The 27,162-nt window shown below is 64.9% G+C and overlaps 1 protein-coding gene across 3 annotated transcripts; it reads left to right on the top strand.

Moving 5' to 3' along the window:
- The first annotated feature begins 8,491 nt into the window (after nucleotides 1–8,491).
- DNPEP (aspartyl aminopeptidase) lies at nucleotides 8,492–26,333 on the top strand. Of its 3 annotated transcripts, none has more exons than XM_075001595.1 (15): nucleotides 8,492–8,620; nucleotides 10,746–10,836; nucleotides 11,772–11,860; nucleotides 12,050–12,163; nucleotides 13,317–13,442; nucleotides 15,181–15,311; nucleotides 15,626–15,710; nucleotides 16,465–16,572; nucleotides 20,064–20,141; nucleotides 20,376–20,459; nucleotides 21,049–21,209; nucleotides 21,313–21,352; nucleotides 21,859–21,960; nucleotides 24,214–24,381; nucleotides 26,243–26,333. In XM_075001595.1, exons 1-15 carry the CDS (start codon nucleotides 8,615–8,617, stop codon nucleotides 26,291–26,293), a joined length of 1,434 nt encoding a protein of 477 aa, XP_074857696.1. In that variant the 5' UTR covers nucleotides 8,492–8,614; the 3' UTR covers nucleotides 26,294–26,333. The 3 variants fall into 3 exon arrangements, with proteins under 3 accessions (XP_074857696.1, XP_074857695.1, XP_074857697.1); XM_075001594.1 differs by having other exon boundaries at nucleotides 20,376–20,463; nucleotides 21,053–21,209; XM_075001596.1 differs by lacking the exon at nucleotides 21,859–21,960 and having other exon boundaries at nucleotides 20,376–20,463; nucleotides 21,053–21,209.
- Nucleotides 26,334–27,162: the final 829 nt, after the last annotated feature.

The following is a 27,162-nucleotide window of genomic DNA, read 5'->3' as shown; positions in this document are numbered from 1 at the left end:
AGGATGAAGATGTCATCAGTGTAGCGCGGGTAGAGGAGGGGCGCTAGGGAACGAGAATTGAGGAAGTGTTGTTCCAGGTCAGCCATAAAAATGTTGGCAAACTGTGGGGCCGTGCGGGTGCCCATAGCAGTGCCACTGATCTGAAGGTATAAATTGTCCCCAAATCTGAAACAGTTGTGGGTGAGGACAAAGTCACAAAGCTCCGCCACCATTTGTGCCTCGGTCTCATCAGGGATAATGTTCCTAACAGCTTGGAGGCTGATGTATTATAACTATAGTTATAATACTGTTATGAGACCTACTTCATGGTTTCCTTCTCCTGGGTTAGCACCAGCGGGCAGAGTACCTGGAAGGTTACAGGCACAAGATCACATACGTTCTCTGCTGTTACTGCTATTGCAGGTGGAAAGAGAGAGCCCCCTCTTGGTGCTGCTGATTCCTGACACTTTTGTCCTCTGCCAGACAAGAAGCACCCACTCTCCTGACCTCCTGTTCACAATTACTTCCCTGGTCCAGGGAGAAGCCGTGCCTTTCAGGGGCTGTTTGTGAATGAGCCACACACACAGCGCCCCAGCCAGCCTAGTAACTTGGTTACCTTACGAAACACCACACCCCAGGAGGTCGGGTCACTAGACTGATATAAATTATCACAGATTTAAAGCTTAAAAACTCAACATGCCTGCGTGGTCTCCATCTAGTTCAGTGATAAAGATTATATTTATCGTACAAACAGACAACACATAAGGAGCTGGGCTGTGAGCTAGAGCAAGTCTTCATAAATGGTAACAGAGAGGAGCCAGGTTAGTCTGTATTCTAACAAAACAAACCAGCAGTCCTGAGCACTGGAACGCCTAACAAAATGCTGCATTAGGTGATGAGCTTCCCAGGGGCAGAGCCACGGAATTGTTTATTTTGTTAGTCTCTAAAGTGCTACACGACTGCTGGTTTGGTTTGTCTTTATCAATGAGGACCTGGGAGAAAAGCGTTCTGAAGACACTCCTCTGTATTTCACTGCTCAGCCTCCCTCCCACAGTTGACTGAAAGTGATAGAATGAAACCCAAAGTCACTAGCCAAGGGGCAGGTTGTGCTACCTAAACTCACCTGTTTAACTCACTCTGGCTCACTTGCCAACAGCACGCCAACGGAAACAGCCATCGAGGCGAGAAACCGGCAAGTTTCTATTGAATTAAGAATAGGAGATGGAAGCAAACTTCAATTTTAATACACACGGCAACTTTCTCCTCCCCAATATGTTTTGTGTGCATATATTTAAAAGATTTTTGCCACTGTCTTCTGCAAATTTTTCATATCAAGTCTCCTTATGTTGTTAAGAAGTTACATGAGTTTGGGACCCCCCACCCCCCACATTTCTAAGGAGTTTCTCTCCTGCAAGGACCCTCACACAGCTGAAATGCATCTGGCTCTGGGGTGTGGTGTGGGGGCTCGTTGTTCATGGACCCCTCACCTGGCATGGAGGTGCAGCTGGTTCTGGGGTAGGGCAGGGGATGGTTACACAAGGACCCCTCACTTGGCACTAATGTGGGATGGTGTGATGGGGTTCAGGGGTCCCCCTGCACTGCACCCTATCCGCTGGCAGGAGTGACTCTCACTCAGCAGGTACAACAGGAGGTTTATTAGGCAACAGATGCCCAGTTTCTCACAGAAGCGTCAGTACAGCAGTCAGAGACACTCCTTCCAACCCGTCCTGGGGAGAAGACCCCGAGGGGTGCCCCTCTGGGGTGTAGCTTTCCCCCTCCTCAGGCTGGCTGCCTTCCAGCTCCTCTTCCCCCAGCCTCTAACTGCCGCCCCCGATTCAAAAACCCAGCTCGGCTCCTGTGATGGGGTTCAGGGGTCCCCTGCACTGCACCCCGTCCGCTGGCAGGAGAGACTCTCACTCAGCAGGTACAACAGCAGGTTTATTAGGCAACAGATGTCCAGTTTCTCACAGAAGCAACAGCATAGCAGCCAGAGACAGTCCTTCCAACCCGTCCTGGGGGGAAGACCCCGAGGGGTGTCCCTCTGGGGTGTAGCTTTCCCCCTCCTCAGGCTGGCTGCCTTTCAGCTCCCCTTTTCCTCGCCTCTAACTGCCGCCCCCGATTCAAAACCCAGCTCAGCTCCTCCCTGCTCTTTGTTTAGGCAGAGGTGTTATCTGCCAGTTGTAGCCCCAGGGTCATCCTTAGCCACTGGGAGCTGCTGCTTGCCTCGGACATCCAGCCTGACTCACACATGCACCCCCCCCACTCCATCACATCTCTCCCCCCTTCCAGACCGCACTGAGCGGGGTCACTTAGCCAGTGACCTGGGGAAGTTCGGGGCCCTCCCTGCGTGACAGGGCATCGGCTAAGGTGTTGTTGTTCCCCTTGACGTGGACCACCTCCATGTCGTAGTCCTGCAGGAGCAGACTCCACCGCAGGAGCTTGGCGTTGGCCCCTTTCATGTGATGCAGCCAGGTCAGGGGTGAGTGATGGGTGTACACGGTGAGACGCCGTCCAAACAGGTACGGCTGCAGCTTCCCCAGCGCCCACACCATGGCCAGACATTCCTTCTCTATGGCCGTGTAGCTCTGCTCCCGGGGCAGCAGCTTCTTACTCAGGTACACAATGGGGTGTTTCTCCCCTTTGTCAGTCACCTGCATTAGCACCGCCCCCAGCCCCACGTCCGAGGCATCGGTGAACACCAGGAAGGGCTTGTTGAAGTCTGGATTTGCCAGCACTGGGGCCCTGACCAGAGCCTCCTTCAGCGCGCAGAGGGCCTCTTGGCACTGCTCGGTCCAGACCACCTTGTCAGGCTTTTCCTTCTTACACAGCTCCGTGAGGGGGGCTGCGATGGAGCTAAAGTGGGGCACAAACCTCCAGTAGTACCCCGCCATCCCAATGAAGGCCTGGACCTGCTTTTTAGTCTGGGGTGTTGGCCAATCTCTGACAGCCTCCACTTTAGCTGGCTCTGGCTTTAAGCAGCTGCTGCCCACCTTGTGGCCCAGGTAGGTCACCTCAGCCATTCCCACCTTGCACTTCCCTGCCTTGATAGTCAGCCCGGCCTTCTGGAGTCGGTTCAGCACCTGCTTGAGTTGGGACACATGGTTCTCCCACGTCTGGCTGAAGATGCAAATGTCGTCCATGTAAGCCAGGGCAAAGCTCTCCATCCCTTTCAGTAGCTGGTCCACCAGACGCTGGAAGGTAGCGGGTGCCCCTTTGAGGCCAAAGGGCAGGACCAAGAACTCGTAGAGCCCCACAGGAGTGATGAAAGCCGACTTCAGCCGGGCATCTTGGTCTAATGGCACTTGCCAGTACCCCTTGGTGAGGTCTATGGTGGTGAGGTAACGGGCTCCCCCCAGCTTGTCTAAAAGGTTATCAGGCCTGGGCATGGGGTAGGCGTCCGAGACAGTGATGGCGTTAAGCTTGCGATAGTCCACACAAAACTGAACAGACCCATCTTTTTTAGGGACTAACACCACGGGAGAGGCCCAGGGGCTGGACGAGGGTTGGATCACCCCCAGAGCCAGCATGTCTTCAACCTCCCGCTCTATGTCCTGAGCCGTCCTCCCTGTGGCTCTGAATGGCACACACTTGATAGGGGCGTGGGTGCCTGTCTCTATTCGGTGGACAGCCAGGTCAGTGCGTCCGGGTCTGTCCGAGAACAGCTGTTGATGCAAATGCAGCACCTCCTTGATCTCCGTCTGCTGGGCAGGGGTCAGCTGGTCTGAGAGGGGAATAGACTCCAGCAAGGAGCTGGCTCCAGTCCTTGTGAGTAAATCCACCAAGGGATCATCCCCCTGCCCCTCCCAGTGTTTGCACACGGCCAGCACCAAGTTCTGCCTGTCCCAGTAAGGTTTCATCATGTTCACATGATAGACCCGGCGGCTGTGGGCCCGGTTCGACAGTTCCACCACATAATTCACGTCATTTAGCTGTTTGACAACCTTGAAGGGCCCATCCCAGGCCGCTTGCAGCTTGTTCCGCCGCACAGGTATAAGGACCATCACTTGATCCCCGGTGGCATAGGCTCGGGCCCTGGCGTTATGGTCATCCCAGACCTTTTGCTTCCTTTGGGCCATGGAGAGGTTCTCCCTGGCCAGGCCCATGAGCTCGGTGAGTTTTTCCCGGAAGGTCAGTACATACTATACCACTGACTCCCCTTCAGGAGAGGCCGTCCCCTCCCACTCTTCTCTGAGCAAGTCCAAGGGTCCCCATACCCTCCTTTCATACAGCAGCTCAAACGGGGAGAACCCCGTGGATTCCTGGGGCACCTCCCTGTATGCAAACAGCAGGTGGGGTAAGTACTTGTCCCAGTCATGGGGGTAGTGATTCATGAAGGTTCTCAGCATCTGCTTCAGAGTCCCATTGAACCTCTCCACCAGCCCATTGGTCTGCGGGTGGTAGGCTGTGGCCCAGGTGTGCCGGACCCCACACTTGTCCCACAAGCTTTGCAGTAGAGCCGACATGAAGTTGGACCCCTGATCTGTGAGGACCTCCTTGGGGAACCCCACTCTGCTGAAAATGGACAGCAGTGCATCTGCCACGGTGTCAGCGTCGATAGAGGTGAAGGCCACTGCTTCTGGGTATCGCGTGGCAAAATCTACCACTACCAAAATATATTTCTTCCCCGAACGCGTTGCCTTGCTGAAGGGGCCCACTATGTCTATAGCCACTTTCTGGAAAGGCTCCTCTATGATGGGCAGTGGCCTCAAGGCAGCTTTCCCCTTGTCCCGGCTCTTCCCCACCCTCTGGCAGGGATCGCAGGACAGGCAATACAGACGGACAGCTGCAAAGATCCCTGGCCAGAAAAAGTTCTGTAACAACCTTCTCCTGGTGCGGTGGATCCCCTGGTGTCCTGCGAGCGGGACATCATGGGCTAGGTACAGCAGCCTGCGCCGGTACTTTTGGGGAACCACCAGTTGCCTCTGGACCTTCCATGGCTCCGCTTTGCGTCTGGGAGCCCATTCCCGGTACAGGAATCCCTTTTCCCACAGGAATCTCTCCTTGCAGCCCTCCCCCAGCTGTGGAGCTGGGCTGAGACTGGCCAGTTCCCTCAGCTTCTGCAAGGAGGGGTCTCTCTGCTGCTCTGCCTGGAATTCTTCCGCTCGGGCAGGAGCGGATGCGACTTCCCCATCCCTGCCTGGCTCCAGCATCCCTGGCCTGTGAGATCTGGTTTTTGGGGGCCCCCTTTCTCTCAGGGTTGGCCCCTGTGGCTTTGGCTGGGCCTGTACCCCTGAATTTGGGGAGCGCACCCCTCGTTTTCTTTGGCTACGGGTCAGGACCAGGGCACGAGGGCGTTCACCTTGCCAGTTCTCCAGGTCAGCCCCCATCAGTACATCTGCCGGCAAATGGCTGTGCACGCCCACTTCCTTGGGGCCTTCCTTCTTCCCCCATTTCAGGTGCACCCTCGCCATGGGCACCTTGAAAGGGGTCCCATCAATTCCTGTTATCGTCAGGTGGGAATCGGGTATCATGCAGCCCGGTGCCACCACCCCGGGTCGGGCCAGCGTCACGTCAGCGCCTGTGTCCCAGAACCCCGTGACCTTTTTCCCGTCTACCTCGAGGTGTTTGAGACACTTGCTCCACAGAGGCATTGCCGCCCCAACTCTGTGAACTGGCCTCTGAGCATTTGGTCCCCCTGAGGAGCTGGTCTGTGGGGCGGACTCGGCCCAATCCGAGTGCCCACTGTCAGCACCACCCGCCTTGGCCGCCAGCCCCTCTGGCTTCTGGGACCCCACCCAGTTGACTCCATGACCCCCCGGCCTGCTCAACCTGTCTGGGAGCCTGGGGCACTGGGCTGCTCTATGCCCCTTTCGCCCACAGCGGTAACAGCCTGGGTCTTGTTGTGTCCCTCGGGCCGGCTGCTCTGTCCGGGTTCTGTTTGGCTCTCTGGGGGGTGGGTGGCTGGCCCCTCTTTCCTGGGCTTGCCCAAGAGGTGGTCCCCTCTGTCGTACAGTTAGGGACCGGTCTCTCTGAGATTCTCGGTTTCTCCAGGACTCCCTCTCCCTCCGAGACTCCCTCTCTTTGTGGGGCTCACTTTCAAACCTGGCCCGGCTGTTTGTGAAGTCATCTGCCAGTTTCCCTGCATCATGTGAGTCCCCTGGCTTCCGGTCCACGAGCCACACCCTCAGGTCAGGTGCGCACATCTCGTAGAATCGCTCCACGACCGCCAGCTCGATCAGGCCGTCTACGGACTGGACTCCCATTCCGAACGCCCACTTCTGGTAGTATTGCTTCAGGCGGGCAGTTGTATCTACATGGTTTTCCTCTGGCCTCTTCTGCGCCTCCTGGAACTTCTTTTTGTACATCTCCGGAGTCAGGCCGAACTTATGCAGCAGGGCCTGTTTGACCCGTTCATAGTCCCCAGGCTGCAGCCCCACCAGCTGGCTGAGCACCGCTGCGCCCTTCTGGCCCAGCAAGGGGGTGAGGTGCCAGAGCCACTCATCTGGGGGAACCTCGTGCAACTCACAGGCTCGCTCAAAGGCGGTAAGGAACTCGTCCATGTCCCCTGTGTCCTGACACTGGGCCAGCACACGCGTCTCCAAGTGACTGGCCACCCCGATCCGTCTGGCCCTCTCCCCGCTTACCGCAGCTGGGGTCTCTTGGCGTCTCGCCTCTGCCATGGTTCGCTCATGCTCCCGCTCTCGCTCTCTCTCCTCACGCTCTCTTTTTTGTTCCTGGAGCTCACGCTCACGCTCTCTTTCCCGTTCCTGGCGCTCACGCTCTTTTTCTCGTTCCTGTCGCTCATGCTCACGCTCTCTTTCCCGTTCCTGGCGCTCCAGTTCCTTTAATTTCACCTCGAGTTCCAGCCGTCGCAGCTCTGCGGCGGGGGACTCTGCCCGCGATGGACCACCGCTAGCTGAGCGCGACCTGGCGGGCACCGCGTCTGTCTGACGGCGTCGAGCCCCCGCTCCTGTCGGAGAATCCGAAACGCTTCCCGAGGCGGACCGGCCATTTTCTGCCGGGACAGGCTCTGCCCCCCCGGATCGGTCATTCTCTTCCAGCTGTGCCATCAGCTGGGCCTTGGTCGCCTTCCCCACGGTCAGGCCCCTCTCTCTGCACAGCCCCGCTAGCTCTGCCTTCAGGAGTCGGGTATAATCCATCTCCCCGCTGTCTCCCGGGGTATCCACTCACCAGCAGCAGCTGCAGGAATGGCTCTGTTCCCCCTCTGGCTCTTGTGAGACTCCTTTCTTCTCTGGTGCTCAGTCAGCCACTGCTGGGAGCTCATCCGTGGGTGCAGTGCATCCCACTTCTGACACCAGTGTGATGGGGTTCAGGGGTCCCCCTGCACTGCACCCCGTCTGCTGGCAGGAGAGACTCTCACTCAGCAGGTACAACAGCAGGTTTATTAGGCAACAGATGTCCAGTTTCTCACAGAAGCAACAGCATAGCAGCCAGAGACATTCCTTCCAACCCGTCCTGGGGAGAAGACCCCGAGGGGGGCCCCTCTGGGGTGTAGCTTTCCCCCTCCTCAGGCTGGCTGCCTTCCAGCTCCTCTTCCCCCAGCATCTAACTGCCGCCCCCGATTCAAAACCAGCTCGGCTCCTCCCTCCTCTTTGTTCAGGGCAGAGGTGTTACCTGCCAGTTGTAGCCCCAGGGTCATCCTTAGCCACTGGGAGCTGTTCTGCTTCTCTCTCACATCCAGCCTGAGTCTCGCATTTGCACTCCCCCCACTCCATCACAGGGGGTCTGTAGGTCAGTGGGGGGCACAAAGGGGGTTTGTAGGGAGATGGGGCCCAAGACGAGCGTCCATAGAGCGGTGGGGGGCCTAAGGGAGGATCTGTAGGTCGGAGGGATGCCCAAGAGGGGGTCTGTACATTGGTGGACGGTCTAAGGGGGGGGTTCCATGGGGCCCAAGGGGGGGTCCATAGGGCGGTGGGGGGCCCAAGGAGAATGTCCATAGAGAGGTGGGAGACCCAAGCGGGAATCTGTAGGTCGGTGGGGGGGTCCATAGGGCGGTGAGGGCCCCAAGGGGGAGGTTCCATAGGGTGGGGGGGCCCAAAGGGGGGTCCCTAGGGCAGTAGGGGCCCAAGTGGGGTTCCATAGAGTGTTGGGGGCGCAAGGAGGGGTTCCATAGGGCCGAGGGGGGCCCAAGAGAGGGGTACTTAGGGCGGTGGAGGGCCCAAGGGGGGGATTCCAGTGGGCAGAGGGGGGCCCAAGGGGGGTTCCATAGGGAGGTGGGGGGCCCAAGGGAGGGTCCGTAGTTCAGTGGGGGGTACAAGGGGGGGGTTCGAAGGGAGATGGGGCCCAAGAGGAGCATCCATAGAGCTGTGGGGGGTCCAAGGGAGAATCTGTAAGTAGGTGGGGGATCCCAAGGGGGGGGGTCTGTAGGTCGGTGGGGTGCCCAAGAGGGGGTCCCTACGTTGGTGGGGGCGTCCAAGGGGGGGGTCCAGAGGGCAGTGGGGGGCCCAAGGGGGGGTTCCAGAGGGCGGTGGGGGGTCCATGGGGGGTTCCATAGGGCGGAGGGGGCCCTGGGGGAAGGTCCAGAGGGCGGTGGGGGGGCCCCAGGGGGGTTCCAGAGGGCCGCGGCGGTGCGCAATGCCGAACTGCGTTGGCTCCTCCTGGCCGCAGGCGCCGCAGCGCGCTCGGGCCGGGCCGGGCCGGGGCCGGAAGCGGCAGTGGCAGCCGGACTGGGATCATGCAGGTACTGGTGGGGACCGGACCGGACCGGACCGCTGGGAGACCCCGACCCTGCCCCCCCTCCCCCGGGGGTGCGCGGCCGGGCTGGGCAACACGGGGGGTTTGGGCTGGGCCCGGCCGGGGGGGGGAACATGGGGGGGTTTGGGCTGGGCCCGGCCGGGGGGGGGAACATGGGGGGGTTTGGGCTGGGCCCGGCCGGGGGGGGGAACACGGGGGGGTTTGGGCTGGGCCCGGCCGGGGGGGGGAACACGGGGGGGTTTGGGCTGGGCCCGGCCGGGGCGCTGCCGGGGGGGAACACGGGGGGCGTTTGGGCTGGGCACGGCCGGGGCGCTGCCGGGGGGGGAACACGGGGGGTTTGGGCTGGGCACGGCCGGGGCGCTGCCGGGGGGGGAACACGGGGGGGTTTGGGCTGGGCACGGCCGGGGCGCTGCCGGGGGGGGAACACGGGGGGGTTTGGGCTGGGCACGGCCGGGGCGCTGCCGGGGGGAACACGGGGGGTTTGGGCTGGGCCCGGCCGGGGCGCTGCCGGGGGGGGAACACGGGGGGGTTTGGGCTGGGCACGGCCGGGGCGCTGCCGGGGGGGGAACACGGGGGGGTTTGGGCTGGGCACGGCCGGGGCGCTGCCGGGGGGGGAACACGGGGGGTTTGGGCTGGGCCCGGCCGGGGCGCTGCCGGGGGGGGAACACGGGGGGTTTGGGCTGGGCACGGCCGGGGCGCTGCCGGGGGGGGAACACGGGGGGGTTGGGTTGGGCACGGCCGGGGCGCTGCCGGGGGGGAACACGGGGGGGTTTGGGCTGGGCACGGCCGGGGCGCTGCCGGGGGGGGAACACGGGGGGTTTGGGCTGGGCACGGCCGGGGCGCTGCCGGGGGGGGAACACGGGGGGGTTTGGGCTGGGCACGGCCGGGGCGCTGCCGGGGGGGGGAACACGGGGGGTTTGGGCTGGGCCCGGCCGGGGCGCTGCCGGGGGGGGAACACGGGGGGTTTGGGCTGGGCACGGCCGGGGCGCTGCCGGGGGGGGAACACGGGGGGGTTGGGTTGGGCACGGCCGGGGCGCTGCCGGGGGGGAACACGGGGGGGTTTGGGCTGGGCACGGCCGGGGCGCTGCCGGGGGGGGAACACGGGGGGTTTGGGCTGGGCACGGCCGGGGCGCTGCCGGGGGGGGAACACGGGGGGGTTGGGTTGGGCACGGCCGGGGCGCTGCCGGGGGGGAACACGGGGGGGTTTGGGCTGGGCACGGCCGGGGCGCTGCCGGGGGGGGGAACACGGGGGGGTTTGGGCTGGGCCCGGCCGGGGCGCTGCCGGGGGGGAACACTTGGGGGTCGGGCTGGGCACGGCCGGGGCGCTGCCGGGGGGGAACATGGGGGGGTCGGGCTGGGCACGGCCGGGGGGGAACACGGGGGGGTTTGGGCTGGGCCCGGCCGGGGCGCTGCCGGGGGGGTACATGGGGGGGTCGGGCTGGGCACGGCCGGGGGGGAACACGGGGGGGGTTTGGGCTGGGCACGGCCGGGGCGCTGCCGGGGCGGGAACACGGGGGGGTTGGGTTGGGCACGGCTGGGGCACTGCTGGGAGGGAACACGGGGGGGTTGGGTTGGGCACGGCCGGGGCGCTGCCAGGGGGGAACACGGGGGGGTTGGGCTGGGCACGGCCGGGGCGCTGCCAGGGGGGAACACGGGGGGGTCGGGCTGGGCACGGCCGGGGCGCTGCCGGGGGGGAACACGGGGGGGTTGGGTTGGGCACGGCCGGGGCGCTGCCAGGGGGGAACACGGGGGGGTTGGGCTGGGCACGGCCGGGGCGCTGCCAGGGGGGAACACGGGGGGGTTGGGCTGGGCACGGCCGGGGCGCTGCCAGGGGGGAACATGGGGGGGTCGGGCTGGGCACGGCCGGGGCGCTGCCAGGGGGGAACACGGGGGGGTTGGGCTGGGCATGGCCAGCAGGGGGAACACGGGAGGTTTGGGCTGGGCACGGCCGGGGGGGGAACACGGGGGGGGTCGGGCAGGGCACGGCTGGGGCGCTGCCCGTGGATTGGGCCCCCCTTGGTGCTGGGCGCTGTGGGGCAGCCGCACGGGGTCCCTCTGCCGGGGCTGGGGCAGCGCCGCGTTGACACGCGTAACACCCCCTTGCACTCCAGGCGTCCGTGACCAGCGACTCCAAGCGCGCGGTGCAGGCGGCCGCCCACCAGCTCCTGGCGTTTGTGAATCGGAGCCCGTCCCCCTTCCACGGTAAGCGGCCACGGAGGGGGGTCCGGGGGGACGGGCTCTGCACCCGGCGTTGCAGCCCTGCTGCTCCTGCCCTCGCCCGGCTGTCGCCACCCACAGCTGCCCCAGTAGGAGCCCCCCGCGGGGACCCCCTTCCCCCCCCCACACGCGCCCCAGGCTCCCTGGGGTGCGGGTAGTAGAGACTCCCCAGCCTCAGGTGCCGCCTGGGCCTCGGGCCCCTTTCTCCCCCTGCCCCTGCCCGGCTGCGCCCGCACACTGGGCTCCCAGCCTCTGTTCCCCCATGCCCTGCACTGCCCCTTTGCTCTGCTGGCAGCCAGGCCAGCGCCCCACTGCCTGTCAGAGGGCAGCGGGACTCCTGGGGGAAGGGGGCGGCTGGGAGCCGTGGGGCGGAGCGTGCGCGTGCACGTGCGTGTGCGTGTCACACACCTGCCGGCCCGGGCGAGGCCGACTGGGTTGGTGCCAGGAGCTCTCCCCGAACCCTGCAGAGGCCACGCGAAGTCTCTGCCCCCAGTCTCTGGGGATATGGCACAGGGGCAGGGGCTTCCCTGGACCCGGCACAGCACCATGCCCGGCTGCCAGCTGCGGGAGGAGCAGAACCGCCTTCCTGACGCTGCTGCTGGGTGGCACCGAGTGGGTGGGGTCGGGGGTCGCCCCAGGGGGTTCTCGGTCCCCGTGTGGCGGGAGGGGTCGGGGGTCGCCCCAGGGGGTTCTCGGTCCCTGTACTACCTCCTCAGAGGGACTCCCCAGGGAGCAGCGTGGGACTGGGGTGCCCCGTGTCGCCGGCATGCTGAGGCTCCCGGGGCAGAGACTGCGTACAGCAGACACCCAGCCGGCAGCAGCAGACCAGCCCGGGCGAGGCCGGTTTCCTCTCCCGGGGCAAAGAGGGGCGCGGGGGCTGCTTTGGGGGACAGCTGCATGGAACCCTGTGCTCCCCGCAGTGGTCGCCGAGTGCCGCAGCCGCCTGCTGCAGGCCGGCTTCCAGGAGCTGAAGGAGGCCGAACACTGGCACATTCAGCCTGAGCACAAGGTGAGGGGGGCGCTGCCTGGGGGGCTTGAGTGCCCCGCCCTGTGGCTCTGGGGGCACGGCACATTTGTGGGGGGCGGGGCACCCCTCTGCCCCCTGGAAGGGGCTGAGGGGTCACAGCCCCAGGGCTGCAGGGATGGGCTCAGGCCTCCGCCACCACCACTACTCTGCTTCCTTTTCCCTCTTCCTCAGTACTTCCTCACCCGGAACTGTTCCACCCTCATTGCCTTCGCCGTCGGGGGCCGCTACCAGCCAGGCAATGGCTTCAGCCTCATCGGCGCCCACACCGACAGCCCCTGCCTCAGGGTGAGGGACCTCCCGACGGGCGCCCCCGCCTCCTCCCACCCCCACCGGCCGACGGGTTCCCCAGGGCCTGACCCACGCGGGTTCCCCAGCAGCATCCAACCCGACCTGCGCGGCGCTCCCAGGGCCTGACTCAACCTGGCCCACCCCACACTGGTTCCCCTGGGGCTCAACCCATGCAGGATCTCCTGGCAGTGTCCTGCCTGACCCATCTGTGATGGGGTTCAGGGGTCTCCAGGATCTGCCCCCCCCCCCCGTCTACAAGCAGGAGTGACTCTCACTCGGCAGGAGAACAGCAGGTTCATTAGCCGACAGGACACAGCGTCGCACAGAGGGGTCAGTGCAGCCGGCAGAGACAGCCAGTCCCATCCACGCTGGGGAGAGGAGCCGGGGCCTGGCCCCCTCCTTGGTCTCTCTCTCTCTCTCCCAGCCCAGACTCACTGCTTCCAACTCCCAGTTCCAGTTCAGACCCCTCCGGCTCCACCTCCCCCTTTGTCTCCAGTACAAAGGTGTCACCTGGTCGCCAGGTTACTCTCAGCAGGAGCCCCCCACCCTCTGTGAGACACACACACACACACACTCTCTCTCTCTCTCTCTCTCTCTCTCTCCCCCCTCCCCACCCCCCATCACATCATCCCATGCTGGTTCAGGCAGGGTCCTCTGGTAGCATCTGACCTGATCCAACCGACTGGGTTGCTCCCAGGGCCTGACCCACCTCATGCTGGTTGCCCAGAGTGTGCCCGACCCACGCCGTGTCCCCTGCGATGCCCGACCCACGCCGTGTCCCCTGGCGATGCCCGACCCACGCCGTGTCCCCTGCGATGCCCGACCCACGCCGTGTCCCCTGGCGATGCCCGACCCACGCCGTGTCCCTTGGTGCTCTGTCCATGCCTGCTCCCTCACCCGCTCCACTGGGCTCTGCCCAGAACATTGAGGCCTGTGGCTTCCCTCCACTGGGTTGCCCTTTGTTGCCCCGGTGGGTGCTGGGCCGTGGTCTCGCCGGGCTGGGCTGGCTGTGGGGTGGATCAGTGAGGAGCCTCGCTCCCCTCTCCTGGGGCCTGGCTTCCTCTGATCCCCCCGGCAGCAGCAGCCTCTCCCCTCCTGCTGCCAGTGCCCAGGACCTGCTGGCTGGTGATGTGCCGCTGGCTCTCGGCAGGTGAAACGTTGCTCCAAGAGGGGCCAGGTGGGCCTGGTGCAGGTGGGTGTGGAGACCTATGGAGGTGGCATCTGGAGCACCTGGTTCGACCGGGACCTGACCGTGGCCGGACGCGTAATTGTAAAGGTGAGTCTGGCCAGGTTCCCACACACGGTTCTAGGAGCCCCCACCCTTACCTACTCCGAGGTCAGGGACCCTCCTTCAGTGAGACAGTCCTTCCTGGGGCAGGGGACATCACCTGCACTTCTCTGAGCCTCCCGCCTGCTTGTCTCTGCCATGGCCCCCAGGGATGCCCTGTTTTCTGACCCCTGGAGCCCCTGTAACGCTGGAGGCTTCTCTGGGCATCACTGCGGGAGAGAAATTAGGGCAAATTGCTTTAAACAGAGCTACGTACAGCCTCAGACTGGGGTTCCTCCACCATAAGGCACCAAACCCATCACTTGGAGCCCAGCTGCGTCTCTCTGGCCAGCCAGACGTCACACCAGCAACTCCCTCCCACACGCCAGCTTCTCTTGGGCCCCAGCCCGTCCGCTCCGCACACAGGGGAGAGGTCGTGGAACCCACCTCACCGAATTCACACGGGTTCTTCCTGCCCCCAAGGGCCGGCCGCATCCCCGGCTCAGAGTGCACCTCGGGTCTGACCCCAGGGAGCAGCTGGGCCAGGCCTTCGCAGCTACCAGCTAAGGGGTCGTTAATGAAAGGTGAAGGAAAGAACAGGGTGAGAGTGAAATTGTTAAAGCCATCGAATTCTACACACCGATCCCAGAGGTCTTGGTGCCGGCTGCAGCCGAGTTGGACTTGGCTATCGTAGAATCCTAGGGCTGGAGGAGACCCCAGGAGGTCACTGAGTCCAGACCCCTGCCTAAAGCAGGATCAACCCCAACTAAATCATCCCAGCCAGGGTTTGGTCAAGCCAGGACTTAGAAAAAGCTCTAGGGATGGAGATTCCACCTCCTCTCTCGGCATCTTGAAAGTCTGGAATCCATCCTACGTTCGGCCGGGTCGTGGATCCTTCCGGGCTCAGCGCATCACAGAGATGCTCCTGCCGAGAGGGGCTGGAGCGACGGCGAAGCTGGAGGAGCCTCAGGGCCCCTCTGTCCCCTGGCCCAGGTGGAGGGAATCCCATTGTTCTCCCTGGGTGGAAGCAGGGCTGAGCTGGAGCCTGTCACCTGTCACCTGTCCATGGCCCTTTAACCAGCCGGTCATGGCCTGGCTGCTGGGTGACGCCCCCCGGCCAGGTCCCTCCCAGGTGGGTGGCACCTGCTAACGTTCTTGGTCTGCGTTGGGCCCTTCGCAGGAGGGTGCCCAGCCGCCTGCTGAGGTCGCCCAGCCACGGCCCTTTCACACACACGCGCAGAGCCCCTCCTGCCCCCGCCCGCCCCACACAAACGGCCGTGGGGCCGAGCGGCACAAACTGAACCCGCCACGCGGCAGCGCTCGCGGCGCACCTCACGTGGCCCCTCCAGGCGCGGGTTGGGTGCAAACGGCTGGGGCTGCACTGGGGTTTGTAGGTTCATCTGAAACTCCTGCAATGTCCCCCCCGCAAGGGGGCTGTGCACCCTGTTCTCCACTCGTGGGCTGCAGCGCGGCAGCCGGGGGTCCCGCCCCAGGGGGGAGCCGCTCCCATCTGCGGGTCCTGGATCCGAGGGTGTGTCCATCTGTCCGTCCATCCGTCCATGGCACTCACGCTCCCCCTTGGAATCCCGCAGCATCTGACGGCCCCTCCCAGACTCAGCAGCCGCCCGCCTTGGGAACTGGGCCCGCTGCTGTTCACCTGCTGGGGGGCGGGTGCAGGGGGATGCCGAGGCCCAGGAAGGGGGTCCCTCGGGAGGGCTCGCTGACGGCCCCCCTGCTTTGCTCACAGGAGCCGGCGGCGGGACGCCTGGAGCAGCGGCTGGTGTGGGTGGAGCGGCCCATCCTGCGCATCCCGCACCTGGCCATCCACCTGCAGCGCAGCATCAACGAGAGCTTCGGGCCCAACACGGAGCAGCACCTGTGAGGGGCTGGTGCCGTCGGGGGCCAGGCCCGAGCAGGACATGCAGCCCCTGCCCCACACCCACCCCAGAGCACGGCAGCTCACGGTGCTGGGGCCGCACTGCCAGGCCTGGGGCGCTGCCTGGGAGGTGGCTGGTACCGTGGGGGGACGGCGGGTGGATCCCAGACCTGGGGCAGGGCTCCCCCTCAGTCTCCTCCTGGGCCATGGCGGGGGGTGTGTCTGGGGAGAGGGGGCTCTGGCCATTGCCCCGGGCAGCAGGAGCAGTGACTGGGCTGGAAACGCCCAGGTGACAGCCAAGCCGGTTCTCCCACAGGGTGGCCATCCTGGCTACAGCCATCCAGGAGCAGCTGGAGAAGGGGGCGCCCGAGGCTGCAGCTCCCTGCACTGCACCCGCCCAGGTGAGACAGGACAGGAGCCGGAAGCCAAAGGCCCCATTGTGCTGGTTTGAGCAGCGAGTGTCCCTGCTGGGACTGTGGGCGGGGGCCCAGCCTGGAGCTGTGGGGTCCCTGGGAGAGCTGAGGGGGGCCCAGCCCGGAGCTGTGGGGTCCCTGGGAGAGCTGAGGGGGGGCCCAGCCCAGAGCTGCGGGGTCCCTGGGAGAGCTGTGGGGGAAGGGCCCAGCCCAGAGCTGTGGGGTCCCTGGGAGAGCTGTGGGGGGCCCAGCCTGGAGCTGTGGGGTCCCTGGGAGAGCTGTGGGGGGGCCCAGCCTGGAGCTGCGGGGTCCCTGGGAGAGCTGTGGGGGGGCCCAGCCCGGAGCTGCGGGGTCCCTGGGAGAGCTGTGGGGGGGCCCAGCCCGGAGCTGTGGGGTCCCTGGGAGAGCTGTGGGGGGCCCAGCCTGGAGCTGCGGGGTCCCTGGGAGAGCTGTGGGGGGGCCCAGACTGGAGCTGCGGGGTCCCTGGGAGAGCTGTGGGGGGGCCCAGACTGGAGCTGCGGGGTCCCTGGGAGAGCTGTGGGGGGGCCCAACCCGGAGCTGCGGGGTCCCTGGGAGAGCTGTGGGGGGGCCCAGCCCGGAGCTGTGGGGGGCCCAGCCCGGAGCTGTGGGGGTCCCCAGGAGAGCGGGGTGGGGGGAGGCTGGCAGGCAGTGCTGCCCTGCAGGAAGCCGGTGTTGTGGCCAGTCCATGGGGGTCACCTGGCTGTGGGGTTGCTCTCCCCAGGCGGAGCGCCACGCCCCTGCTCTGCTCTCCCTGCTCTGCTCCCAGCTGGACACGAAGCCGGAGCAGATAGTGGAGATGGAGCTGTGTCTGGCGGATACGCAGCCGGCGGTGAGTACCAGGACCCATCAGCAGAGCAGCAGCTTCTCCCTCCGTCCCCAGGGACCCCACAGTGTGGCGTGGCACTGGGCCCCATTCCAGTGCTGGCAGTCCTTGGGGAGCCCACCCCGAGCCTGGCTCCACACCCTGAGGTCTCCTGAGCCCCGGCTGGGAGGAGACAACCCCCCACCCCCACCGGTGCCTTGGCCACGGGGCGCTGCAGAGCCCAGGAAGGAGCCAAGGACGCAGCCCTGCAGGGGGGCACGGCCTGGGGTTCGCAGGGGCTGTGGCTGAGTCAGTGCCAGACGTCCAGGTGTAGCAGGGTTCAGGGTCCCCCAGCTCTGCCCCCAGTCTGCAGCCAGGAGCGACTCTCCTCCGCAGGTGCAACGGAAGGTTTATTGGGCGACGGGCTCACAACAAGGTACAAACTCGACAGCCCAGCAGCCAGCAGTGTCTGTCTGACCCAGGTTGGGGGAGCAGATCCCCGCGAGGGGACCCCAGGCCTGGAGCCCCTGCCTGGGTCCTGCCTGCTTGTCTTGCTCTCCAGCCTCCCGAGCAGCCTCCCTTAACTGCCCCTTTCCAATTCTAACACTCCCCCTCTCCCTTTGTCTGGGACTCAGCCGAGCAGAGGCGGCCCTGCTCGCCGACACTCCCCTCAGCAGGAGCCCCACACCGCATGTGAGACCCCCCCCACCCCCACTCCGTCACATCTCCCCCCTTCCAGACCGCACTGAGCGGGGTCACTTAGCCAGTGACCTGGGGAAGTTCGGGGCCCTCCCTGCGTGACAGGGCATCGGCTATGGTGTTGTTGTTCCCCTTCACATGGACCACCTCCATGTCGTAGTCCTGCAGGAGCAGACTCCACCGCAGGAGCTTGGCGTTGGCCCCTTTGATGTGATGCAGCCAGGTCAGGGGTGAGTGATGGGTGTACACGGTGAAACGCCGTCCAAACAGGTACGGCTGCAGCTTCCCCAGCGCCCACACCACGGCCAGACATTCCTTCTCTATGGCCGCGTAGCTCTGCTCCCGGGGCAGCAGCTTCTTACTCAGGTACACGATGGGGTGTTTCTCCCCTTGGTCATTCACCTGCATTAGCACCGCCCCCAGCCCCACGTCCGAGGCATCGGTGAACACCAGGAAGGGCTTGTTGAAGTCTGGATTTGCCAGCACTGGGCCCTGACCAGAGCCTCCTTCAGCGCGCAGAGGGCCTCTTGGCACTGCTCTGTCCAGACCACCTTGTCAGGCTTTCCCCTTTTACACAGCTCCGTGAGGGGGGCTGCGATGGAGCTAAAGTGGGGCACAAACCTCCGGCAGTACCCCGCCATCCCAATGAAGGCCTGGACCTGCTTCTTAGTCTGGGGTGTTGGCCAATCTCTGACAGCCTCCACTTTAGCTGGCTCTGGCTTTAAGCAGCCGCTGCCCACCTTGTGGCCCAGGTAGGTCACCTCAGCCATTCCCACCTTGCACTTCCCTGCCTGGATAGTCAGACCGGCCTTCTGGAGTCGGTCCAGCACCCACTTGACCTGGGACGCATGGTCCTCCCACGTCTGGCTGAAGATGCAAATGTCGTCCACGTAAGCCAGGGCAAAGCTCTCCATCCCTTTCAGTAGCTCCGCTCTATGTCCTGAGCCATCTTCCCTGTGGCTCTGAATGGCACACACTTGATAGGGCCATGGGTGCCTGTCTTTATTCGGTGGACAGCTAGGTCAGTGCGTCCGGGTCTGTCCGAGAACAGCTGTTGGTGTGAATGCAGCACCTCCTTGATCTCCGTCTGCTGGGCAGGGGTCAGCTGGTCTGAGAGGGGAATAGACTCCAGCAAGGAGCCGGCTCCAGTCCCCTTGAGCAAATCTTCCAAGGGATCATCCCCCTGCCCCTCCCAGTGTCTGCACACGGCCAGCACCAAGTTCTCCCTGTCCCACTGCAGTTTCATCATGTTCACATGATAGACCCGCTGGCTCTGGGCCCGGTTCGACAGTTCCACCACATAGTTCACCTCATTTAGGTGTTTGACAACCTTGAAGGGGCCATCCCAGGCCGCTTGCTGCTTGTTCCGCCGCACATGTACAAGGACCATCACTTGATCCCCGGTGGCATAGGCTCGGGCCCTGGCGTTACGGTCATACCAGACCTTTTGCTTCCTTTGGGCCATGGAGAGGTTCTCCCTGGCCAGGCCCATGAGCTCGGTGAGTTTTTCCCGGAAGGTCAGTACATACTGTACCACTGACTCCCCTTCAGGAGAGGCCGTCCCCTCCCACTCTGCTGTGAGCAAGTCCAAGGGTCCCCGTACCCTCCTTCCGTACAGCAGCTCAAAGGGGGAGAACCCCGTGGATTCCTGGGGCACCTCCCTGTATGCAAACAGCAGGTGGGGTAAGTACTTGTCCCAGTCATGGGGGTAGTGATTCATGAAGGTTCTCAGCATCTGCTTCAGAGTCCCATTGAACCTCTCCACCAGCCCATTGGTCTGCGGGTGGTCGGCTGTGGCCCAGGTGTGCCGGACCCCACACTTGTCCCACAAGCTTTGCAGCAGGGCCGACATGAAGTTGGACCCCTGATCTGTGAGGACTCCTTGGGGAACCCCACTCTGCTGAAAATGGACAGCAGTGCATCCGCCACTGTGTCAGCGTCGATAGAGGTCAAGGCCACAGCTTCTGGGTATTGCGTGGCAAAATCTACCACCACCAAAATGTATTTCTTCCCCGAACGCGTTGCCTTGCTGAAGGGTCCCACTATGTCTATAGCCACTTTCTGGAAAGGCTCCTCTATGATGGGCAGTGGCCTCAGGGCAACTTTCCCCTTGTCCTGGCTCTTCCCCACCCTCTGGCAGGGATCGCAGGACAGGCAATACAGACGGACAGCTGCAAAGATCCCTGGCCATAAAAAGTTCTGTAACAACCTTCTCCTGGTGCGGTGGATCCCCTGGTGTCCTGCGAGCGGGAGATCATGGGCTAGGTACAGCAACCTGCGCCGGTACTTTTGAGGAACCATCAGCTGCCTCTGGATCCCTCACGGGGTCCCATTCCCAGTACAGGAATCCCTTCTCCCCCAGGAACCTCTCTGCGGCCCTCCCCCGGAGCCAGACAAAGGGAGAGGTGCTGTCTGGCTGTTTTTTTGAATTAGACACCCCGGGGAAGTTCGTCTGGGGCCTGGGCAGGAGTGAAGCAGGCAGAGCCCCAGGCATGGGGGTCAGTCTGGGGATCTCCTCCCCACAAGTGTCGGACGGACCACTTCTGCTTGCTGTGTGGACAACACTGGGCCACACTGTATCCCTGTCAGCTAATAAACCTTCTCTTACACCTGTGCAGGAGACTCACTTCTGGCTGTGGGTGGGGGCAGAGCTTAGGGACCCCTGACCCTGTCACATGGGGCCCAGCCCGGTGCCGGCGGCGTCACACCCACGGCACGGCTCTGCCGGCCGCCCAGCCCGGTGCCAGCGGCGTCACACCCACGGCCCGGCTCTGCCGGCTGCCCAGCCTGACAGGTCCCGTCTGCTCGTCTCATTTCAGATGCTGGGTGGTGCCTTTGAAGAGTTCATCTTCTCACCCCGCCTGGACAACCTCCACAGCTGCTACTGCGCCCTGCAGGTGAGGGGGCTGTGCTGGGGGGGCTGTACCTCTGCTCTCGCCCCCCTCTCCAGGCTCGCAGCTGCACCTGTCTCTGGGGGCAGCATGTCCCAGGCTCTCACAGGGGCTCCCCTTGTGGCGGGGCAGGCTGGGGCGGAGGGGCTGTTTGCCTGGCCTGGCGGTGGGTTCTGCCCCTCCGAGTGCCCCATTCTGGCCCCAGCTCAGCCCCAGGGCCTCATCTTTCTCTCCCTGCAGGCCCTGATCGACTCCTGCGAGGCCCCAGGCTCCCTCTCCCAGGAGCCCAACGTGCGCCTGATTGTGTTGTATGACAACGAGGAGGTGAGTGGCAGGGCCAGCCGGGGGAACCTGTGACACGCACACCATGCAGCCCTGGGTGGCACAGCGCCCCGTGGGCAGGGAAAGGGGGGGCAGACCCAGCTTCTCCCCACTGCACCCCGAGAGTCCCAGCCCACCACCGCCCTTCCCTGCCCCGGCAGGGGGAGCAGCCCAGGCACCGCGTCCCGAGCCGAGGTGGAGCCTGTCACATGGGCGGGTCCCTCGTCCAAGTGCTTCGGGCGTTCCTCCGTCGGCAGCGTCCAGGGCTGAGGTGCACAGGCAGGCTGCTCCCACGGGCCTTGGAGGTCGGCGCGGCTGGGCCCAGGAACAAACGCCGCCTGCCAGCTCAGAGTCAGCCCTGGCAACGCCCCCGGTAACCACGGCCCCTCGCCAGACACAGCGACCCCCCGGCTGCCGCCGCACACCTCGCGTGGCACGCGCTGGTGCAGACCCAGCACACTGGGAAGGCCCCGGCGGCGTGTTCCTGGATGAGGGGTCTGGCTCCCGCCGGGTGGTGGGGCCAGGGACGGGGCAGGGGCTGCTGTTCCCGCGTGGCCCTGGGGCAGCCGTGCTGACGGGCGCCTCCTTGCAGGTAGGCTCGGAGAGCGCGCAGGGAGCCCGCTCCCTGCTCATCGAGCTGGTGCTGCGCCGCATCTCGGCCACGGCCCAGAACCTGACGGCGTTCGAGGAGGCGCTGGCCAAGTCCTACCTGCTCAGCGCCGACATGGCCCACGCTGTGCACCCCAACTACCTGTGAGTGACAGAGCGCCAGGGCCCCGCGGGGCTGGAGGGCAGCAGCTGGGGCTGGGGCTGGGGCTGGGGAAGGCCTGGCAGTAACATGCAGCTCCGCTTGCAGGGACAAGTATGAGGAGAATCACCGGCCAGCCTTCCACAAGGTCAGCACAGCCTCCTCCCTGGGCTGGGGCTCCCTGGGGAGGCGCTGGGGCTCGCTGGGTGGAGGGGGCTAGTACTCCCTGCATCCCCCACCAAGAACCAGTCTCCTGGGCTGCAGGGCCCTTCCCCGGTGCTCGCCTTGCCCCAGCCAGCCAGCCAGGGGCTCTGGTCCTGGCTTGGCACGTGAGAGTGGCCGGGTGGGTCAGGCCAAAGCGCCATCCAACCCAGCGTCCGGAGCAGAGCAGGCTGCACCCTGCAAGCCGTCCCCTCTTGCCCATTCCTGGCTTGGAGCCAGTCCCTGGGCAGGCCCCTCCGCCAGCTGCTTGGAGACCCCTCAGGCCAGCCCCTGGGGGAGGCGCTGTGGATGCCGGGACTCTGGGGCTGGGAGAGGACATCACTCCCCCCGGGCTCTGCTAGCCGCAGTATGGCAGCGCCGCCCCTGCCCCTGCCCCGCTGGCCGGCTTGCTGGGAGCCGGGGCTGAGCACCAGGGTGTGTGGCTGTGCACAGGGCCCTGTGATCAAGGTGAACAGTAACCAGCGCTATGCCTCCACGGCTGTCACTGAGGCAGTGATACGGGAGATCGCGGGCCGCGTCGGCGTCCCCCTGCAGGTAAGTGCCCAGCCGCTCTCAGGTCCCACAGAACCACAGAATCCCAGGGCTGGGAGGGACCTCAGGAGGTCATTGAGTCCAGCCCCCTGCCCAACGCAGGATCAACCCCGACTAAGTCATCCCAGCCAGGACCTTGTCCAGCCGGGACTTAAAAACCTTGAGGGATGGAGAATCCACCGCCTCTCCAGGCAACACATTCCAGTGCTTCACCACCCGCCTGGGGAAAGAGTTTTTCCTAATATCCAACCTACACCTCCCCCTCTTCAACTTCAGACCATTGCTCCTTGTTCTGCCATCTGACACCACTGAGCACAGTTTCTCACCCTCCTCTTTAGAGCTCCCCTTCAGGAAGTTGAAGGCTGCTATTAAATCACCCCTCAGTTTCCTCTTCTGTGAACTAAACAAGCCCAAATCCCTCAGCCTCCCCTCATAGGTCTTGTGCTCCAGCCCCTTAATCACTTTTGTTGCCCTTCGCTGAACCTGCTCCAGCACATCCACATCCTTTTTATACTGGGGGTCCCAAAACTGGACACAATATTCCAGATGTGGCCTCACCAGTGCTGAATAGAGGGGAACAATCACTTCTCTAGACCTGCTCGAAATGCTCCTCCTAATGCACCCTAATATGCTCCTTCCTGGCGACAAGGGCGCACTGTTTACTCATATCCAGCCTTTCATCCACCATAGCCCCCAGGTCCCTTTCCATCGTACTGCTGCTGAGCCAGTCAGTCCCCAGCCTGTAACAATGCTTGAGATTCTTCCGCCCCAGGTGCAGGACTCTGCACTTCTCCTCCTCCCTGCCTGGGAACCCTCGTCATCAGGGTCTCCCCTGAACCCAGACAGCCTCGGGGACACCCGGCCCTGGAGGCTCCCAGACTGGACCATTGGTACCAGTGACCTGCTCCCTGCAGGGTGCCCGACCCGCAGGCCAGCTGGCAGGGCACCAGGGGAAGCTTCCTTCTCCCATTCGGGGCGCAGTGCTGCCAGCCAGTGTTAGCAGCGAGGTGCCATGGTGTGGGGCATCCCCAGCCCTGCCCCCCCACCCGCAGGCGGGCGTGGCTCTCGCTCCCCAGGGGAACAGCCGGGGGTCAGGCGACAGGGACACAGCGTAGAACAGACTAGTCAGCGGAGGGACCAGAAGCCGTCAGTACCGTCCATCTGGGGAGAGGGGCAAGAGGGGTCCCCAAGCCGGGCGCTGGCCCTCCCCCTTGCTTTCCCAGATGGCTGAAACCGCCCACCTGAAATCCAAACAGCCAGGCCCCTCCTCGGGCCTTTGTCCTGCTTCCTGGGCAAAAGGTGTCACGTGTGAGAAGCCATCACACCCAAACGCCCATCGCCAACGGCACTGGGGCGGTGCCTAGGGAAACTGAGGCACACACCACCATTACTACCCCTGCAGCCAGGGGGCTCTGCCTGATCTCTGCCCTGTCCCATAGCCCCTCCTTCCACCTGAGCCCCCAGTACCCCCAGCTCCTCCCTCGGCCTTTGTCCTCCGCCGGGTAACCAGGGCGCCTGGGCCCCTCTCTGCTCCCGCCTTTGTCCCCGCTGGCTGGGACCAGCCGGGCAGGGCACCGGGCTCCTCTCTCTGCAGCTCATTGTCCTCCATGGGCCAGGACCGGCTGTGCCACCCGAGCTGGGTCTGCCGGGCACCGGGCACCTGTCGCCGGGGTCTCCACTCTGTGCTCGTCCTGCACCAACCAACCCCCTCCCCCTCCCTCGTTACACCAGGGACCCAGGGCATGGAGTCCCCACCCCCGCATGCCAACCCCTCACCCCCCTCCCCAGGCCCCACTCGGGCACAGTGCCCCAGGCTGAATGTTCCCCTTCCCCTGCAAACGCCAGCCCCCTGCACCCCATCGCCCCCAGGCCGGGTCACCGGCACCATGCTATCCCCTCCTCCGCACTCAGCATAGGCCTGGGGGTTTCCATGACAACCAGGAGAGGGCTGAGTGCCCCCCCCCAGCCCCGGTGGCCAGGCAGGCCAGGGAAGCCCCCAAACAAATGGCTGCCCCGCAGTGGTGGCCCCTTCGGGTGGAGTAGGGGCGTGCAGCCTGGAGCCCCAGAGTGGCGGGGGCAGCCCATGTGCTGGGGCCTGGCTCTGGCGTGTCCCCTGTGGGGGCTGCGGGGGGCACCCCGGTTGGTTTCCATGTGCTCGACCCCTGGGCTCGTTGGCAGACTGCCAGGGCCATCGCGGCCCCGGTTGTGGGTCTCTGGGGGGTGACCCTGACCCCTGCCCTGCACTTGGGCTTCCAGGAGTTCATGGTGCGGAACGACATGCCCTGCGGCACCACCATCGGGCCCATCCTGGCCTCCCGCCTCGGCCTGCGGGTCCTGGACATCGGCTGCCCACAGCTGGCCATGCACTCCGTCCGCGAGATGTGCTGCGTCTCCAGCGTGCTCCAGAGCGTCACCCTCTTCCGGGTGAGACTGCGCCCCGTCCCCTGGACCCTGCGCCCCGTGCCCTGCAACCCTGTCCCCTGCACCCCGTGCCCTGCAACCCTGCGCCCTGTCCCCTGCACCCCGTGCCCTGCAACCCTGTCCCCTGCACCCCGTGCCCTGCAACCCTGCGCCCTGTCTCCTGCACCCCGTGCCCTGCGTCCCGTCCCCTGCGCCCCATCCCCGTCCCCTGCGCTCCGTCCCTTGGACCCCTGCACCCCATCCCCTGCACCCTGTCGCCTGGTCCCCTGCACCCCGTCCCCTGCGCAACTGTGCCCCGTCACCTGCACTCCGTCCTCTGAGCCCCGTCCCCTGCGCCCCGTCCCCTGGACCCTGTGCCCCGTGCCCTGCAACCCTGTCCCCTGCACCCTGCAACCCTGCGCCCTGTCTCCTGCACCCCGTGCCCTGCGTCCCGTCCCCTGCGCCCCATCCCCGTCCCCTGCGCTCCGTCCCTTGGACCCCTGCACCCCATCCCCTGCAACCTGTCGCCTGGTCCCCTGCACCCCGTCCCCTGCGCAACTGTGCCCCGTCACCTGCACTCCATCCTCTGAGCCCCGTCCCCTGCGCCCCATCCCCTGGTCCCCTGCGCCCTGTCCCTTGGACCCCTGCTCCCTGTCCCCTGCGCCCTGTTGCCTGGTCCCCTGCACCCCATCCCCTGCGCCCCATCACCTGCACTCTGTCCTCTGAGCCCTGCACCCTGTCCCCTGTGCCCCATCCCCTGCGCCCCGTCCCCTGGACCCCTGCACCCCCTGGACCCCATCCCCTGCGCCCCATCCTCTGGTTCCCCTGTACCCCATCCCCTGTGTGATGGGGTTCAGGGGTCCCCCTGCTCTGCACCCCGTCCGCTGGCAGGAGTGACTCTCACTCAGCAGGTACAACAGGAGGTTTATTAGGCAACAGATGCCCAGTTTTCACAGCAGCGTCAGTATAGCAGCCAGAGACAGTCCTTCCAACCCGTCCTGGGGAGAAGACCCCGAGGGGGGCCCCTCTGGGGTGTAGCTTCCCCCTCGCCAGGCTGGCTCCTTCCAGCTCCCTCTCCCCTCCAGCTTCTAACTGCTGCCTCCGATTCAAACCCAGCCCCAGAATCAAACCCAGCTCGGCTCCTCCCTGCTCTGTGCTCAGGGCACAGGTGTTACCTGCCAGCCTAGGTTATAGCCCCAGGGGTCATCCCCAGCCTCTGAGAGCTGCTCTGCCCGTCACACACACATCCAGCCTGAGTCTCACCTGTACCCCCCTCACTCCATCGTGCCCTGCACTCCATCCCCTGCAACCTCCGGTCCCCCTGGGCCCCATCCCCCCATGCCCATGTCCCCTGCACCCCATCCCCCACTCCCTGTCCTCCTGCACACCCTCACCCGATCCCCCTTCAACTCCCATCTCTCTGCGCCCCTTTCCCCTGCAAACACCAGCCCCCTGCACCCCATCTTTGCACCCCGTCTCCCGATACCCTGCAGCGACTGTCCCCTTGCACTCCATCTCTTTGAATCCCTGTACCCCATTTCCCTACACCCTGTGCCTCTGCACCCCATCCTCCTGCATGTCCCATCCGCCCACACCCTGCTCTTGTGCTGCCCCTGCTGATGGGCCCGGCTGCCCTGACCTCCCCCATCCTGTCTGCTCCAGCCCCTCCCTGGCCAGTTTCATCCCTGAACGGTTACCACAGCAACCTGCACTGGCCTTGAGTCAGTGATTGGTTGCTATGGCAACATCCTCCAGCGCTAAGTGACTATCTGGCTGCCATGGGAACGCTTGTGTAACTGAGCGGGGAGCAGCTGTCCCCCTCCCTGGCTGAGCTGCCCCGGCCCCAGCCCCGGCCCAGCCCTGATCCCTCGCTCTCTCCTTCCAGGGGTTCTTCAGCCTCTTCCCGGAGGTGAACCGCAGCCTGCTGGTGGACTGAGCCGGGCCCCCGGTGCCCATTAAAGTGCATTCACCATTCACACAGTGTGGCTCGGGGGGTGCCGTCGTGATGGCCCGAGAGCTGGTGTGGGGGCTCTGCCCCCCCCAGGAGTGCCCAGTGGGGTCGCTGGCACCCGCCATGGGATCCAGCCGCCCTGAGCCACCAGCCTGGGGTGGGCAGTGCCTGGCCCCGCCGCGGGAGCAGTGGTAGCAGGGACCATTGGGCAAGAGGCAGAGGGTCTGATCCTGACCCCCTGCGCAGCACGGGGACCCTGGGGAGGGAGGGGGATCCGCCCAGCAGATGCTCTCATGGCTGGATTCACCCCAGGGCTACGGCACTTAGGCGGTGGGGGGGATTCCAGCAGCTCTTGGAGCCGTTGAGATTCACTGGAAGCAGATCCCCCTTGTGAGCCTGCCAGACACAGGACACACGCGGCTGCAGGGGTCAGAGCCTGCCCCTAGCCAGGACCAGGGGCGCGACCCTGTGCACCTGGCTGCAGAGGAGGCAGCTCCCAGGGCACTGTCTGGAGCTGGGCGGCCGCAGAGGATGGACTGTGAGGGGTGCTCCCTGATCCGCTGGCTCGAGCCCCCGCAGGAGGCCGTGGCTTCCCCTGGCTTCAGGGCCCCTGCCTTGCCTCTGGGAACGCCATCCCATCTCCTCCGGCATCAGGGCCCCGGGGAGGGGTGCTAAGAGCTGTGAGCTGCCCCCCCGGGGCATGCCTGGGGCAGGGCAGGGCAGGGCAGGCTCTCCGTCGCTGGCCGACTGCGCATCCAGGCGGCCTGTGCCTCTAAGTCGCCTCCACTGGGCAGGACACAGAGCAGACAAGCCCCACGGCACCTGCGGTTGGTGACTGAGCTCTAATGATGGCC

The sequence above is a fragment of the Carettochelys insculpta genome, chromosome 8 (assembly GCF_033958435.1).
Source record: "Carettochelys insculpta isolate YL-2023 chromosome 8, ASM3395843v1, whole genome shotgun sequence".
NCBI classification, from domain to species: Eukaryota; Metazoa; Chordata; order Testudines; family Carettochelyidae; genus Carettochelys; species Carettochelys insculpta.
This window is presented reverse-complemented; position numbering and strand designations above follow the sequence as displayed.